Source organism: Phyllobates terribilis, unplaced genomic scaffold, assembly GCF_046119375.1.
Source record: "Phyllobates terribilis strain yellow unplaced genomic scaffold, ASM4611937v1 Scaffold_3__8_contigs__length_932513732, whole genome shotgun sequence".
NCBI classification, from domain to species: Eukaryota; Metazoa; Chordata; class Amphibia; order Anura; family Dendrobatidae; genus Phyllobates; species Phyllobates terribilis.
In genome coordinates, this window is record NW_027362763.1 from 14,352,418 (window position 1) to 14,371,591 (window position 19,174).

Genomic DNA, 19,174 nt, shown 5'->3' on the forward strand with positions numbered 1-19,174 from the left:
TCCCGGTGTCTGGTATGTGAGAAGGATGCTGCCAGGACCGGTATTTCCCGGTGTCTAGTATAGGAGAAGGATGCTGCCAGGACTGGTATTTCCCGGTGTCTGGTATGTGAGAAGGATGCTGCCAGGACCAGTATTTCCCGGTGTCTAGTATAGGAGAAGGATGCTGCCAGGACCGGTATTTCCCGGTGTCTGGTATGTGAGAAGGATGCCGCCAGGACCGGTATTTCCCGGTGTCTAGTATAGGAGAAGGATGCTGCCAGGACCGGTATTTCCCGGTGTCTAGTATAGGAGAAGGATGCTGCCAGGACCGGTATTTCCCGGTGTCTAGTATAGGAGAAGGATGCTGCCAGGACCGGTATTTCCCGGTGTCTAGTATAGGAGAAGGATGCTGCCAGGACCGGTATTTCCCGGTGTCTAGTATAGGAGAAGGATGCTGCCAGGACCGGTATTTCCCGGTGTCTAGTATAGGAGAAGGATGCTGCCAGGACCGGTATTTCCCGGTGTCTAGTATAGGAGAAGGATGCTGCCAGGACTGGTATTTCCCGGTGTCTAGTATAGGAGAAGGATGCTGCCAGGACCGGTATTTCCCGGTGTCTAGTATGTGAGAAGGATGCTGCCAGGACCGGTATTTCCCGGTGTCTGGTATGTGAGAAGGATGCCGCCAGGACCGGTATTTCCCGGTGTCTAGTATAGGAGAAGGATGCTGCCAGGACCGGTATTTCCCGGTGTCTAGTATGTGAGAAGGATGCTGCCAGGACTGGTATTTCCCGGTGTCTGGTATGTGAGAAGGATGCTGCCAGGACCGGTATTTCCCGGTGTCTAGTATGTGAGAAGGATGCTGCCAGGACCGGTATTTCCCGGTGTCTGGTATGTGAGAAGGATGCTGCCAGGACCGGTATTTCCCGGTGTCTAGTATAGGAGAAGGATGCTGCCAGGACCGGTATTTCCCGGTGTCTAGTATAGGAGAAGGATGCTGCCAGGACCGGTATTTCCCGGTGTCTAGTATGTGAGAAGGATGCTGCCAGGACTGGTATTTCCCGGTGTCTGGTATGTGAGAAGGATGCTGCCAGGACCGGTATTTCCCGGTGTCTAGTATGTGAGAAGGATGCTGCCAGGACCGGTATTTCCCGGTGTCTGGTATGTGAGAAGGATGCTGCCAGGACCGGTATTTCCCGGTGTCTAGTATAGGAGAAGGATGCTGCCAGGACCGGTATTTCCCAGTGTCTAGTATGTGAGAAGGATGCCGCCAGGACCGGTATTTCCCGGTGTCTAGTATAGGAGAAGGATGCTGCCAGGACCGGTATTTCCCGGTGTCTAGTATGTGAGAAGGATGCTGCCAGGACCGGTATTTCCCGGTGTCTGGTATGTGAGAAGGATGCTGCCAGGACCGGTATTTCCCGGTGTCTAGTATAGGAGAAGGATGCTGCCAGGACCGGTATTTCCCGGTGTCTGGTATGTGAGAAGGATGCTGCCAGGACCGGTATTTCCCGGTGTCTGGTATGTGAGAAGGATGCCGCCAGGACTGGTATTTCCCTGTGTCTAGTATAGGAGAAGGATGCCGCCAGGACTGGTATTTCCCGGTGTCTAGTATAGGAGAAGGATGCCACCAGGACCGGTATTTCCCGGTGTCTAGTATAGGAGAAGGATGCTGCCAGGACTGGTATTTCCCAGTGTCTAGTATAGGAGAAGGATGCCGCCAGGACCGGTATTTCCCGGTGTCTAGTATAGGAGAAGGATGCCGCCAGGACCAGTATTTCCCGGTGTCTAGTATAGGAGAAGGATGCTGCCAGGACTGGTATTTCCCAGTGTCTAGTATAGGAGAAGGATGCCGCCAGGACCGGTATTTCCCGGTGTCTAGTATAGGAGAAGGATGCCGCCAGGACTGGTATTTCCCGTGTCTAGTATAGGAGAAGGATGCCGCCAGGACCGGTATTTCCCGTGTCTAGTATAGGAGAAGGATGCCGCCAGGACCGTTATTTCCCGGTGTCTAGTATAGGAGAAGGATGCCGCCAGGACCGGTATTTCCCGGTGTCTGGTATGTGAGAAGGATGCCGCCAGGACCGGTATTTCCCGGTGTCTAGTATAGGAGAAGGATGCTGCCAGGACCGGTATTTCCCGGTGTCTGGTATGTGAGAAGGATGCCGCCAGGACCGGTATTTCCCGGTGTCTAGTATAGGAGAAGGATGCCGCCAGGACCGGTATTTCCCGGTGTCTAGTATAGGAGAAGGATGCTGCCAGGACCGGTATTTCCCGGTGTCTGGTATGTGAGAAGGATGCTGCCAGGACCGGTATTTCCCGGTGTCTGGTATGTGAGAAGGATGCTGCCAGGACCGGTATTTCCCGGTGTCTGGTATGTGAGAAGGATGCCGCCAGGACCGGTATTTCCCGGTGTCTAGTATAGGAGAAGGATGCTGCCAGGACTGGTATTTTTCCGGTGTCTAGTATAGGAGAAGGATGCCGCCAGGACCGGTATTTCCCGGTGTCTAGTATAGGAGAAGGGTGCTGCCAGGACTGGTATTTTTCCGGTGTCTAGTATAGGAGAAGGATGCCGCCAGGACTGGTATTTCCCGGTGTCTAGTATAGGAGAAGGATGCTGCCAGGACTGGTATTTTTCCGGTGTCTAGTATAGGAGAAGGATGCTGCCAGGACTGGTATTTCCCGGTGTCTAGTATAGGAGAAGGATGCTGCCAGGACTGGTATTTCCCAGTGTCTAGTATAGGAGAAGGATGCCGCCAGGACCGGTATTTCCCAGTGTCTGGTATAGGAGAAGGATGCCGCCAGGACTGGTATTTCCCGGTGTCTAGTATAGGAGAAGGATGCCGCCAGGACTGGTATTTTTCCGGTGTCTAGTATAGGAGAAGGATGCTGCCAGGACTGGTATTTTTCCGGTGTCTAGTATAGGAGAAGGATGCTGCCAGGACTGGTATTTCCCAGTGTCTAGTATAGGAGAAGGATGCCGCCAGGACCGGTATTTCCCAGTGTCTAGTATAGGAGAAGGATGCCGCCAGGACCCGTATTTCACAGTGTCTAGTATAGGAGAAGGATGCTGCCAGGACTGGTATTTCCCAGTGTCTAGTATAGGAGAAGGATGCCGCCAGGACCCGTATTTCACGGTGTCTAGTATAGGAGAAGGATGCCGCCAGGACTGGTATTTCCCGGTGTCTAGTATAGGAGAAGGATGCTGCCAGGACTGGTATTTCCCGGTGTCTAGTATAGGAGAAGGATGCTGCCAGGACTGGTATTTCCCAGTGTCTAGTATAGGAGAAGGATGCCGCCAGGACCGGTATTTCCCAGTGTCTAGTATAGGAGAAGGATGCCGCCAGGACTGGTATTTCCCGGTGTCTAGTATAGGAGAAGGATGCCGCCAGGACCGGTATTTCCCAGTGTCTAGTATAGGAGAAGGATGCCTCCAGGACGGGCATTTCCCGGTGTCTAGTATAGGAGAAGGATGCTGCCAGGACTGGTATTTCCCGGTGTCTAGTATAGGAGAAGGATGCTGCCAGGACCGGTATTTCCCGGTGTCTAGTATAGGAGAAGGATGCCGCCAGGACTGGTATTTCCCGGTGTCTAGTATAGGAGAAGGATTCTGCCAGGACCGGTATTTCCCAGTGTCTAGTATAGGAGAAGGATGCTGCCAGGACCGGTATTTCCCGGTGTCTAGTATAGGAGAAGGATGCTGCCAGGACCGGTATTTCCCGGTGTCTAGTATAGGAGAAGGATGCTGCCAGGACTGGTATTTCCCGGTGTCTAGTATAGGAGAAGGATGCTGCCAGGACTGGTATTTCCCGGTGTCTAGTATAGGAGAAGGATGCTGCCAGGACTGCTATTTCCCGGTGTCTAGTATAGGAGAAGGATGCCGCCAGGACCGGTATTTCCCGGTGTCTGGTATGTGAGAAGGATGCCGCCAGGATCGGTATTTCCCAGTGTCTAGTATAGGAGAAGGATGCTGCCAGGACTGGTATTTCCCAGTGTCTAGTATAGGAGAAGGATGCCGCCAGGACCGGTATTTCCCGGTGTCTAGTATAGGAGAATGATGCCGCCAGGACTGGTATTTCCCGGTGTCTAGTATAGGAGAAGGATGCTGCCAGGACTGGTATTTCCCGGTATCTAGTATAGGAGAAGGATGCTGCCAGGACTGGTATTTCCCAGTGTCTAGTATAGGAGAAGGATGCCGCCAGGACCGGTATTTCCCGGTGTCTAGTATAGGAGAATGATGCCGCCAGGACTGGTATTTCCCGGTGTCTAGTATAGGAGAAGGATGCTGCCAGGACTGGTATTTCCCGGTGTCTAGTATAGGAGAAGGATGCTGCCAGGACTGGTATTTCCCAGTGTCTAGTATAGGAGAAGGATGCTGCCAGGACTGGTATTTCCCGGTATCTAGTATAGGAGAAGGATGCTGCCAGGACTGGTATTTCCCAGTGTCTAGTATAGGAGAAGGATGCCGCCAGGACCGGTATTTCCCGGTGTCTAGTATAGGAGAATGATGCCGCCAGGACTGGTATTTCCCGGTGTCTAGTATAGGAGAAGGATGCTGCCAGGACTGGTATTTCCCGGTGTCTAGTATAGGAGAATGATGCCGCCAGGACTGGTATTTCCCGGTGTCTAGTATAGGAGAATGATGCCGCCAGGACTGGTATTTCCCGGTGTCTAGTATAGGAGAAGGATGCTGCCAGGACTGGTATTTCCCGGTGTCTAGTATAGGAGAAGGATGCTGCCAGGACTGGTATTTCCCAGTGTCTAGTATAGGAGAAGGATGCTGCCAGGACTGGTATTTCCCGGTATCTAGTATAGGAGAAGGATGCTGCCAGGACTGGTATTTCCCAGTGTCTAGTATAGGAGAAGGATGCCGCCAGGACCGGTATTTCCCGGTGTCTAGTATAGGAGAATGATGCCGCCAGGACTGGTATTTCCCGGTGTCTAGTATAGGAGAAGGATGCCGCCAGGATCGGTATTTCCCGGTGTCTAGTATAGGAGAAGGATGCCGCCAGGATCGGTATTTCCCGGTGTCTAGTATAGGAGAAGGATGCCGCCAGGATCGGTATTTCCCAGTGTCTGGTATGTGAGAAGGATGCCGCCAGGACCGGTATTTCCCGGTGTCTGGTATGTGAGAAGGATGCCGCCAGGACCGGTATTTCCCGGTGTCTAGTATAGGAGAAGGATGCTGCCAGGACTGGTATTTCCCGGTGTCTAGTATAGGAGAAGGATGCTGCCAGGACCGGTATTTCCCGGTGTCTAGTATAGGAGAAGGATGCCGCCAGGATCGGTATTTCCCAGTGTCTGGTATGTGAGAAGGATGCCGCCAGGACCGGTATTTCCCGGTGTCTAGTATAGGAGAAGGATGCTGCCAGGACTGGTATTTCCCGGTGTCTAGTATAGGAGAAGGATGCTGCCAGGACTGGTATTTCCCGGTGTCTAGTATAGGAGAAGGATGCTGCCAGGACTGGTATTTCCCGGTGTCTAGTATAGGAGAAGGATGCCGCCAGGACTGGTATTTCCCTGTGTCTAGTATAGGAGAAGGATGCTGCCAGGACTGGTATTTCCCGGTGTCTAGTATAGGAGAAGGATGCTGCCAGGACTGGTATTTCCCGGTGTCTAGTATAGGAGAAGGATGCCGCCAGGACCAGTATTTCCCAGTGTCTAGTATAGGAGAAGGATGCCGCCAGGACCGGTATTTCCCAGTGTCTAGTATAGGAGAAGGATGCTGCCAGGACCGGTATTTCCCAGTGTCTAGTATAGGAGAAGGATGCCGCCAGGACCAGTATTTCCCAGTGTCTAGTATAGGAGAAGGATGCCGCCAGGACTGGTATTTCCCTGTGTCTAGTATAGGAGAAGGATGCTGCCAGGACCGGTATTTCCCGGTGTCTAGTATAGGAGAAGGATGCCGCCAGGACCGGTATTTCCCGGTGTCTGGTATGTGAGAAGGATGCCGCCAGGACCGGTATTTCCCGGTGTCTAGTATAGGAGAAGGATGCCGCCAGGACTGGTATTTCCCTGTGTCTAGTATAGGAGAAGGATGCCGCCAGGACCGGTATTTCCCGGTGTCTGGTATGTGAGAAGGATGCCGCCAGGACCGGTATTTCCCGGTGTCTAGTATAGGAGAAGGATGCCGCCAGGACCGGTATTTCCCAGTGTCTAGTATAGGAGAAGGATGCCGCCAGGACTGGTATTTCCCTGTGTCTAGTATAGGAGAAGGATGCTGCCAGGACCGGTATTTCCCGGTGTCTAGTATAGGAGAAGGATGCCGCCAGGACCGGTATTTCCCGGTGTCTGGTATGTGAGAAGGATGCTGCCAGGACTGGTATTTCCCGGTGTCTAGTATAGGAGAAGGATGCCGCCAGGACTGGTATTTCCCGGTGTCTAGTATAGGAGAAGGATGCTGCCAGGACCGGTATTTCCCGGTGTCTAGTATAGGAGAAGGATGCCGCCAGGACCGGTATTTCCCGGTGTCTGGTATGTGAGAAGGATGCCGCCAGGACCGGTATTTCCCGGTGTCTGGTATGTGAGAAGGATGCCGCCAGGACTGGTATTTCCCGGTGTCTAGTATAGGAGAAGGATGCTGCCAGGACCGGTATTTCCCGGTGTCTAGTATAGGAGAAGGATGCCGCCAGGACTGGTATTTCCCGGTGTCTAGTATAGGAGAAGGATGCTGCCAGGACCGGTATTTCCCGGTGTCTAGTATAGGAGAAGGATGCCGCCAGGACCGGTATTTCCCGGTGTCTAGTATAGGAGAAGGATGCCGCCAGGACCGGTATTTCCCGGTGTCTGGTATGTGAGAAGGATGCCGCCAGGACTGGTATTTCCCGGTGTCTAGTATAGGAGAAGGATGCTGCCAGGACCGGTATTTCCCGGTGTCTAGTATAGGAGAAGGATGCTGCCAGGACTGGTATTTCCCGGTGTCTAGTATAGGAGAAGGATGCTGCCAGGACCGGTATTTCCCGGTGTCTAGTATAGGAGAAGGATGCCGCCAGGACTGGTATTTCCCGGTGTCTAGTATAGGAGAAGGATGCTGCCAGGACTGGTATTTCCCGGTGTCTAGTATAGGAGAAGGATGCTGCCAGGACCGGTATTTCCCGGTGTCTAGTATAGGAGAAGGATGCTGCCAGGACCGGTATTTCCCGGTGTCTAGTATAGGAGAAGGATGCCGCCAGGACTGGTATTTCCCGGTGTCTAGTATAGGAGAAGGATGCTGCCAGGACTGGTATTTCCCGGTGTCTAGTATAGGAGAAGGATGCCGCCAGGACTGGTATTTCCCGGTGTCTAGTATAGGAGAAGGATGCTGCCAGGACTGGTATTTCCCGGTGTCTAGTATAGGAGAAGGATGCTGCCAGGACCGGTATTTCCCGGTGTCTGGTATGTGAGAAGGATGCCGCCAGGACTGGTATTTCCCAGTGTCTAGTATAGGAGAAGGATGCCGCCAGGACTGGTATTTCCCGGTGTCTAGTATAGGAGAAGGATGCTGCCAGGACCGGTATTTCCCGGTGTCTAGTATAGGAGAAGGATGCCGCCAGGACCGGTATTTCCCGGTGTCTAGTATAGGAGAAGGATGCCGCCAGGACCGGTATTTCCCGGTGTCTGGTATGTGAGAAGGATGCCGCCAGGACTGGTATTTCCCGGTGTCTAGTATAGGAGAAGGATGCTGCCAGGACCGGTATTTCCCGGTGTCTAGTATAGGAGAAGGATGCTGCCAGGACTGGTATTTCCCGGTGTCTAGTATAGGAGAAGGATGCTGCCAGGACCGGTATTTCCCGGTGTCTAGTATAGGAGAAGGATGCTGCCAGGACTGGTATTTCCCTGTGTCTAGTATAGGAGAAGGATGCTGCCAGGACCGGTATTTGCCGGTGTCTAGTATAGGAGAAGGATGCTGCCAGGACCGGTATTTGCCGGTGTCTGGTATGTGAGAAGGATGCCGCCAGGACTGGTATTTCCCGGTGTCTAGTATAGGAGAAGGATGCCGCCAGGACCGGTATTTCCCGGTGTCTGGTATGTGAGAAGGATGCTGCCAGGACCGGTATTTCCCTGTGTCTGGTATGCGAGAAGGATGCTGCCAGGACCGGTATTTCCCTGTGTCTGGTATGCGAGAAGGATGCTGCCAGGACTGGTATTTCCCTGTGTCTGATATGTGAGAAGGATGCTGCCAGGACTGGTATTTCTCGGTGTCTAGTATAGGAGAAGGATGCTGCCAGGACTGGTATTTCCTGGTGTCTAGTATAGGAGAAGGATGCTGCCAGGACCGGTATTTCCCTGTGTCTGGTATGTGAGAAGGATGCCGCCAGGACCGGTATTTCCCAGTGTCTAGTATAGGAGAAGGATGCTGCCAGGACTGGTATTTCCTGGTGTCTAGTATAGGAGAAGGATGCTGCCAGGACCGGTATTTCCCGGTGTCTAGTATAGGAGAAGGAAGCTGCCAGGACCGGTATTTCCCTGTGTCTGGTATGTGAGAAGGATGCTGCCAGGACCGGTATTTCCTGGTGTCTAGTATAGGAGAAGGATGCTGCCAGGACTGGTATTTCCCTGTGTCTGGTATGTGAGAAGGATGCCGCCAGGACTGGTATTTCCCGGTGTCTAGTATAGGAGAAGGATGCTGCCAGGACTGGTATTTCCCTGTGTCTGGTATGTGAGAAGGATGCCGCCAGGACTGGTATTTCCCGGTGTCTAGTATAGGAGAAGGATGCCGCCATTACTGGTATTTCCCTGTGTCTGATATGTGAGAAGGATGCTGCCAGGACTGGTATTTCCCGGTGTCTGGTATGTGAGAAGGATGCTGCCAGGACTGGTATTTCCCGGTGTCTAGTATAGGAGAAGGATGCTGCCAGGACTGGTATTTCCTGGTGTCTAGTATAGGAGAAGGATGCTGCCAGGACCGGTATTTCCCTGTGTCTGGTATGTGAGAAGGATGCTGCCAGGACTGGTATTTCCCGGTGTCTAGTATAGGAGAAGGATGCTGCCAGGACTGGTATTTCCCTGTGTCTGATATGTGAGAAGGATGCTGCCAGGACTGGTATTTCCCGGTGTCTGGTATGTGAGAAGGATGCTGCCAGGACTGGTATTTCCCGGTGTCTAGTATAGGAGAAGGATGCTGCCAGGACTGGTATTTCCTGGTGTCTAGTATAGGAGAAGGATGCTGCCAGGACCGGTATTTCCCTGTGTCTGGTATGTGAGAAGGATGCCGCCAGGACTGGTATTTCCCGGTGTCTAGTATAGGAGAAGGATGCTGCCAGGACTGGTATTTCCCGGTGTCTAGTATAGGAGAAGGATGCCGCCAGGACTGGTATTTCCCGGTGTCTAGTATAGGAGAAGGATGCTGCCAGGACTGGTATTTCCCTGTGTCTGGTATGTGAGAAGGATGCCGCCAGGACTGGTATTTCCCGGTGTCTAGTATAGGAGAAGGATGCTGCCAGGACTGGTATTTCCCTGTGTCTGATATGTGAGAAGGATGCTGCCAGGACTGGTATTTCCCGGTGTCTAGTATAGGAGAAGGATGCTGCCAGGACTGGTATTTCCTGGTGTCTAGTATAGGAGAAGGATGCTGCCAGGACCGGTATTTCCCTGTGTCTGGTATGTGAGAAGGATGCCGCCAGGACTGGTATTTCCCGGTGTCTAGTATAGGAGAAGGATGCTGCCAGGACTGGTATTTCCCTGTGTCTGGTATGTGAGAAGGATGCTGCCAGGACTGGTATTTCCCGGTGTCTAGTATAGGAGAAGGATGCCGCCAGGACTGGTATTTCCCGTGTCTAGTATAGGAGAAGGATGCTGCCAGGACCGGTATTTCCCGGTGTCTAGTATAGGAGAAGGATGCTGCCAGGACTGGTATTTCCCGGTGTCTAGTATAGGAGAAGGATGCCGCCAGGACCGGTATTTCCCGGTGTCTAGTACAGGAGAAGGATGCCGCCAGGACTGGTATTTCCCAGTGTCTAGTATAGGAGAAGGATGCTGCCAGGACCGGTATTTCCCTGTGTCTAGTATAGGAGAAGGATGCCGCCAGGACTGGTATTTCCCGGTGTCTAGTATAGGAGAAGGATGCTGCCAGGACCGGTATTTCCCGGTGTCTAGTATAGGAGAAGGATGCCGCCAGGACCAGTATTTCCCGTGTCTAGTATAGGAGAAGGATGCTGCCAGGACTGATATTTCCCAGTGTCTAGTATAGAAGAAGGATGCTGCCAGGACTGGTATTTCCCTGTGTCTAGTATAGGAGAAGGATGCTGCCAGGACCGGTATTTCCCGGTGTCTAGTATAGGAGAAGGATGCTGCCAGGATCGGTATTTCCCGTGTCTAGTATAGGAGAAGGATGCTGCCAGGACTGGTATTTCCCTGTGTCTAGTATAGGAGAAGGATGCTGCCAGGACCGGTATTTCCCGGTGTCTAGTATAGGAGAAGGATGCTGCCAGGACTGGTATTTCCCGGTGTCTAGTATAGGAGAAGGATGCCGCCAGGACCGGTATTTCCCGGTGTCTAGTATAGGAGAAGGATGCCGCCAGGATCGGTATTTCTTAAGGTCCCTATTCTCCAGTTTGCAGTCACAGACAAGAGACTTACGAGCCTTTTTGGCGCCCTTTTCTTTTGCCTCGATGCTGCGACACACAGACTGGGCCAGCACGGACAGAGCTCTTTCAGGACTTGTGTGCTCCAGCAAGCTGTATAAATGGGTCTTGGGTGGGTAGGAGACAATATCAGATAACTTATAGTTCTGGAGGTTATTGAATTTCAGCACGAATATCTCCACCCCGGCTCTCTTCAGTTTGTGTATTTTGGGCTTCACGAACAAAGAGGGGTTGCCGTCTTTAACCATGAGGATAAGGATGTGTGACTTGCGGGTGATGCCGGGCTGGGGTCTCCATGTCATGGAGTTAATGAAATCCTCAAGGTACTCCTTCTGGGGGATAAATCCGACCACCCCCCCGTGGCTACGGAAATGCTCCAGGAGATTCTTGTAGTCGTAGTCGTTCAAGTGCAGCGTGACCCGATGGTCGGTAACGTTCTGAAGATGTTCTATGAACCCCCTGACCGGCTCCAATAAATGGTAATTGACGCCGTATCGGAAGCTGTCCGCGTAGACGACAATCTCTGCAGATCGGTGGACCCCATGGGAACAAGCTGTGGGAGACAGGACAAGGCTCATGTTATTCATGTTCGATGCTCTTTGTGCACTGGTAGCGGAGCTAATGATGGGGTTTCCCATCACCTAAAATAACCTTAATAAAGTCTATTAATAAGAATACAACTCCGTACCCTACTTGTTATGACAGGGTTGTGACTTGTGTGATAAGGACATTCAGCCCCCGTAGTATATGAAGGGGATGTGAGCATGGGATCTATTTGTAATATGAACATGAAAAATGTCTATTTTATATTTCAAATCCATATTGAAATATAAGCCAGTTGGGTAAACGTTTTTCTAAAGTATAAATCTGTTGAAGAATTCAGTTATGGCAGAAGCATTGTGGACCTGTGAAGAGGACGCTCTTCACAGTGTAGGACCTAGGACGCATTCTCTGCCCATCGCTGAGCGCTTCTCCAGCTGAAGTTTCCGGACAGATGATGTATATGCTACTAGGGAAATCTTTTTCTTCTTCTATCTAATAGTAAGTATGTAACCTTTATAAGTATTTAACCTTTGTAACCTTTAATCTACAAAATTGTACGCAATATCATAATATCATACTATTCCTTTGATTCTGTATTTTATCTTTCAAATTATCTATTATTAATAAAATTGCGTTATATTACAAGTGGTTGCCTTCTTTAAAGCCGTATCCGAACCTTATTGCTAAAAACTTGGCAATACACTATTGCAGTCAATCCATAGAACAGGGGTGGACACTGGCAGCTGGGGCCCCTGTGCAAAGAAATGTGTCCGGGCCCCCCTGCTTTTGAGGCTTCAAAGCAATATATATACGTAATATAATTTTACATAGCGCCCTCTCTTGGCCTTTACATGTTGTATTCTCGTTATTTTCGTTACTTATAGCGCCCCGTCTTTATTTCATTGCATCTGCTCTTGTTAGATATAAACGAAAATGACGGCTGATGGAGCATGGAAAGCTTCTTTTCTAATGGAGGCGGCTTCTGGTCAGATGCTGCCCCAACAGCAGTCATTTTACATCTAACAGGAGAGGACTATGTAATTAATGGGGTATTCCCATCTCCAATATCATATCCCAATATGTAGCAGGTGTAGTAATATTAGCAAATAACTCAAATTAGAAATGTAGTATAGTTCTCCTAATTAGCTATATTGCTTACCCCATCTGCAGGCATTGCAGTAGCTTAGGTATCCATGGTTATGACCACTAACGTCTGACTGTCACTATGTGTGTGGTTGTAACCATGGATACCTAAGCTACTGCAATGCCTACACATGGGTTAAGCAAGATAGCTAATCAGGAAAACTATACTACATTTCTAATTGGAGGTATTATTACTACACCTGCTACATATTGGGATATGATATTGAAGATGGGAATACCCTTGTAAGGACTGCGCTATACATAATAAGTGAGTACACTATACATTAATGGACGGCACTATACATAATAAGTGAATACACTATACACTAAGGGATGGCACTATATATAATAAGCAAGTACACTACACACTAATAAGCAAGTACACTACACACTAAGGGAAGGCACTATATATAACAAGTGAGTACACTATATACTATGGGATGGCACTATTCATAATAAGTAACTACACTATATACTAAGGGACAGCACTATACATAATAAGTGAGTACACTATACACTAAGGGAAGGCACTATATATAATAAGTGAGTACACTATACACTAAGGGAAGGCACTATACATAAGTGAGTACACTATACACTAAGGGATGACACTATACATAAGTGAGTACACTATACACTAAGGGATGACACTATACATAAGTGAGTACACTATACACTAAGGGATGGCACTATACATAAGTGAGTACACTATACATTAAGGGACGGCACTATACATAATAAGTGAATACACTATACACTAAGGGATGGCACTATATATAATAAGTGAGTACACTATACACTAAGGGAAGGCACTATACATAAGTGAGTACACTATACACTAAGGGATGGCACTATATATAATAAGTGAGTACACTATACACTAAGGGAAGGCACTATACATAAGTGAGTACACTATACACTAAGGGAAGGCACTATATATAATAAGTGAGTACACTATACACTAAGGGAAGGCACTATACATAAGTGAGTACACTATACACTAAGGGATGACACTATACATAAGTGAGTACACTATACACTAAGGGATGGCACTATACATAAGTGAGTACACTATACACTAAGGGATGGCACTATATATAATAAGTGAATACACTATACACTAAGGGATGGCACTATATATAATAAGTGAGTACACTATACACTAAGGGAAGGCACTATACATAAGTGAGTACACTATACACTAAGGGATGACACTATACATAAGTGAGTACACTATACACTAAGGGATGACACTATACATAAGTGAGTACACTATACACTAAGGGATGGCACTATACATAAGTGAGTACACTATACATTAAGGGACGGCACTATACATAATAAGTGAATACACTATACACTAAGGGATGGCACTATATATAATAAGTGAGTACACTATACACTAAGGGAAGGCACTATACATAAGTGAGTACACTATACACTAAGGGATGGCACTATACATAAGTGAGTACACTATACACTAAGGGATGGCACTATATATAATAAGTGAATACACTATACACTAAGGGATGGCACTATATATAATAAGTGAGTACACTATACACTAAGGGAAGGCACTATACATAAGTGAGTACACTATACACTAAGGGATGACACTATACATAAGTGAGTACACTATATACTAAGGGATGGCACTATATATAATAAGTGAGTACACTATACACTAAGGGATGGTACTATATATAATAAGTGAGTACAGTATACACTAAGGGATGGCACTATATATAATAAGTGAGTACACTATACACTAAGGGAAGGCACTATACATAAGTGAGTACACTATACACTAAGGAACAGCGTTATACATAAGTGAGTACACTATATACTAAGGGATGGCACTATATATAATAAGTGAGTACACTATACACTAAGGGATGGCACTATATATAATAAGTGAGTACACTATATACTAAGGGACGGCACTATACATAATAAGTGAGTACACTATACACTAAGGGACAACACTATATATAATAAGTGAGTACACTATACACTAAGGGATGGCACTATATATAATAAGTGAGTACAGTATACACTAAGGGAAGGCACTATACATAAGTGAGTACACTATACACTAAGGAACAGCGTTATACATAAGTGAGTACAGTATACACTAAGGGATGGCACTATATATAATAAGTGAGTACACTATACACTAAGGGAAGGCACTATACATAAGTGAGTACACTATACACTAAGGAACAGCGTTATACATAAGTGAGTACACTATATACTAAGGGATGGCACTATATATAATAAGTGAGTACACTATATACTAAGGGATGGCACTATATATAATAAGTGAGTACACTATACACTAAGGGATGGCACTATATATAATAAGTGAGTACACTATATACTAAGGGACGGCACTATACATAATAAGTGAGTACACTATACACTAAGGGACAACACTATATATAATAAGTGAGTACACTATACACTAAGGGATGGCACTATATATAATAAGTGAGTACAGTATACACTAAGGGAAGGCACTATACATAAGTGAGTACACTATACACTAAGGAACAGCGTTATACATAAGTGAGTACAGTATACACTAAGCAGCGGCGCTATATGTATAATATGGCTACATTTCTGTATCCATGTGCTGTTTGATTATTTTTCTCTGACAGCACACAGACCCGCTAAGTAAGTCCGGTTCTGATCTTTAAAATCGGATCAGAACAGGACATGCTCTAAGTCTTGCAGATCTCATTCTCGGATCTGTCATTTTCACAGATATGTGAATGGATCTATGAAGCTGTGAGTCCATCTGCCGTCCAATAAAAAACCTGGCAGCTCACAGACATCTCACAGGACTGCGCGAATGTGGCTAATGGCTCCTATCACTCCAAGTCACACAGTGCAGATACAGACTAAATACTGACATCTAGTGGCGGCTGATGATCACTGCAGCCCTGAAAATAACAAGGTCGTATATACATTGTGCATACATGTGTCTCCCCGCACTGCGCCCCTGATATGGACCCCACCATTCATATACAGCCACACGCCATTAATAATGAATCTGTGTCTGTGACTCTCCCCCCATTCATTTCACGGCTATGTGCACATGTTGCAGCAAATACGCAGCGTTTTACAGGGACAGCAAATTGAATGAGAATCCTGGAGTCTCATTCACACGCTGCATATTCTCTCCTTCCAGATTTACATCTGCTTAATATTAACTCTTGGAAGTTTGGGCGGCAGATTTCACCCATTGTAATGAAAAATCTGCAACAAAAACGTCTTTAAAAAGCACAGAAAAAATGTGTATTTCCTGCCGATCCATCAGGATTTACCGCAGAAGTTTCAGCTGCAAATCCTGAATGTGTGAACATAGTCTTAGTCCCTGTCCTGCGCCCTCCCCCCCATTCACTATAAGTCCCTGACAGCGTCTTCTCCCATCCCACAATTCATTATGACGCCATCAGGGACTCGCATCCTCCCCCACCGCCCAATTCATTTTACATCCATATCACACGTCCTCCTCCCCCTCCACCTGTTTATTATAAGTCCATGAAGTCCCTCGTCCATCCCAGCCCTCCACCAACCCCCTCTCATTGTCCTATCCCCAGTACACACACTCACACTCACAGTAACTCACACTCACAGTAACTCACACTCACACCTCTCCGTCCATTCCCCGCCGCAGCATCGCTTCCTTCTTCTCACCAGGAACCTTCTGAATGATACTGGAGCGCGCAGAGCGATGACACAGAGCGATGACACAGGAGCGATGACACAGGAGCGATGACACAGAGCGATGACACAGGAGCGTGCAGAGCGATGACACAGAGCGATGACACAGAGCGATGACACAGAGCGATGACACAGGAGCGATGACACAGGAGCGATGACACAGAGCGATGACACAGGAGCGTGCAGAGCGATGACACAGAGCGATGACACAGGAGCGATGACACAGGAGCGCGCAGAGCGATGACACAGGAGCGATGACACAGAGCGATGACACAGGAGCGTGCAGAGCGATGACACAGAGCGATGACACAGGAGCGATGACACAGGAGCGATGACACAGGAGCGCGCAGAGCGATGACACAGGAGCGATGACACAGAGCGATGACACAGGAGCGTGCAGAGCGATGACACAGAGCGATGACACAGGAGCGCGCAGAGCGATGACACAGAGCGATGACACAGGAGCGCGCAGAGCGATGACACAGAGCGATGACACAGAGCGATGACACAGGAGCGCGCAGAGTGATGACACAGGAGCGATGACACAGAGCGATGACACAGGAGCGCGCAGAGCGATGACACAGAGCGATGACACAGGAGCGATGACACAGAGCGATGACACAGGAGCGTACAGAGCGATGACACAGGAGCGATGACACAGAGCGATGACACAGGAGCGCGCAGAGCGATGACACAGAGCGATGACACAGAGCGATGACACAGGAGCGCGCAGAGCGATGACACAGAGCGATGACACAGAGCGATGACACAGGAGCGCGCAGAGCGATGACACAGAGCGATGACACAGAGCGATGACACAGGAGCGCGCAGAGCGATGACACAGGAGCGATGACACAGAGCGATGACACAGGAGCGCGCAGAGCGATGACACAGAGCGATGACACAGGAGCGCGCAGAGCGATGACACAGAGCGATGACACAGAGCGATGACACAGGAGCGCGCAGAGCGATGACACAGGAGCGATGACACAGAGCGATGACACAGGAGCGCGCAGAGCGATGACACAGAGCGATGACACAGAGCGATGACACAGGAGCGCGCAGAGCGATGACACAGAGCGATGACACAGAGCGATGACACAGGAGCGCGCAGAGCGATGACACAGAGCGATGACACAGGAGCGCGCAGAGCGATGACACAGGAGCGATGACACAGAGCGATGACACAGGAGCGCGCAGAGCGATGACACAGAGCGATGACACAGAGCGATGACACAGGAGCGCGCAGAGCGATGACACAGAGCGATGACACAGAGCGATGACACAGGAGCGATGACACAGGAGCGATGACACAGAGCGATGACACAGGAGCGCACAGAGCGATGACACAGAGCGATGACACAGGAGCGCGCAGAGCGATGACACAGAGCGATGACACAGGAGCGCGCAGAGCGATGACACAGGAGCGATGACACAGGAGCGATGACACAGAGCGATGACACAGGAGCGCGCAGAGCGATGACACAGGAGCGCGCAGAGCGATGACACAGAGCGATGACACAGAGCGATGACACAGGAGCGTGCAGAGCGATGACACAGGAGCGATGACACAGAGCGATGACACAGGAGCGTGCAGAGCGATGACACAGAGCGATGACACAGAGCGATGACACAGGAGCGCGCAGATCGATGACACAGGAGCGCGCAGAGCGATGACACAGGAGCGCGCAAAGCGATGACACAGAGCGATGACACAGGAGCGCGCAGAGCGATGACACAGGAGCGCGCAGAGCGATGACACAGAGCGATGACACAGGAGCGCGCAGAGCGATGACACAGAGCGATGACACAGGAGCATGCAGAGCGATGACACAGAGCGATGACACAGGAGCGCGCAGAGCGATGACACAGGAGCGCGCAGAGCGATGACACAGGAGCGCGCAGAGCGATGACACAGGAGCGCGCAGAGCGATGACACAGAGCGATGACACAGGAGCGCGCAGAGCGATGACACAGAGCGATGACACAGGAGCGCGCAGAGCGATGACACAGGAGCGCGCAGAGCGATGACACAGAGCGATGACACAGGAGCGCGCAGAGCGATGACACAGAGCGATGACACAGAGCGATGACACAGGAGCGCGCAGAGCGATGACACAGAGCGATGACACAGGAGCATGCAGAGCGATGACACAGGAGCGCGCAGAGCGATGACACAGGAGCGCGCAGAGCGATGACACAGGAGCGCGCAAAGCGATGACACAGAGCGATGACACAGGAGCGCGCAGAGCGATGACACAGGAGCGCGCAGAGCGATGACACAGAGCGATGACACAGGAGCGCGCAGAGCTATGACACAGAGCGATGACACAGGAGCGCGCAGAGCGATGACACAGAGCGATGACACAGGAGCGCGCAGAGCGATGACACAGGAGCGATGACACAGAGCGATGACACAGGAGCGCGCAGAGCGATGACACAGAGCGATGACACAGGAGCGCGCAGAGCGATGACACAGGAGCATGCAGAGCGATGACACAGAAGCGCGCAGAGCGATGACACAGGAGCGCGCAGAGCGATGACACAGGAGCGCGCAGAGCGATGACACAGGAGCGATGACACAGAGCGATGACACAGGAGCGATGACACAGAGCGATGACACAGGAGCGCGCAGAGCGATGACGCAGAGCGATGACACAGGAGCGCGCAGAGCAATGACACAGAGCGATGACACAGGAGCGCGCAGAGCGATGACACAGAGCGATGACACAGGAGCGCGCAGAGCGATGACACAGAGCGATGACACAGGAGCGCGCAGAGCGATGACACAGAGCGATGACACAGGAGCGCGCAGAGCGATGACACAGAGCGATGACACAGGAGCGCGCAGAGCGATGACACAGGAGCGCGCAGAGCGATGACACAGAGCGATGACACAGGAGCGCGCAGAGCGATGACACAGAGCGATGACACAGGAGCGCGCAGAGCGATGACACAGAGCGATGACACAGGAGCGCGCAGAGCGATGACACAGGAGCGCGCAGAGCGATGACACAGGAGCGCGCAGAGCGATGACACAGAGCGATGACACAGGAGCGCGCAGAGCGATGACACAGGAGCGCGCAGAGCGATGACACAGGAGCGAGCAGAGCGATGACACAGGAGCGCGCAGAGCGATGACACAGGAGCGTGCAGAGCGATGACGCAGAGAGATGACACAGGAGCGCGCAGAGCGATGACACAGAGCGATGACACAGGAG

General features: G+C 50.3%; 1 protein-coding gene across 2 annotated transcripts in view; it reads right to left on the reverse strand.

Moving 5' to 3' along the window:
- The window catches only part of LOC141258680 (CD5 antigen-like), a 176,847-nt gene that overhangs the window by 146,807 nt on the left and 10,866 nt on the right, over positions 1 to 19,174 (reverse strand). For both annotated transcript variants that reach the window (XM_073673674.1, XM_073673673.1), the window contains exon 2: positions 10,534 to 11,091. In XM_073673674.1, coding sequence (XP_073529775.1) covers positions 10,534 to 11,091 — 558 coding nt within the window. The remainder of the gene's footprint in view (positions 1 to 10,533; positions 11,092 to 19,174) is intronic.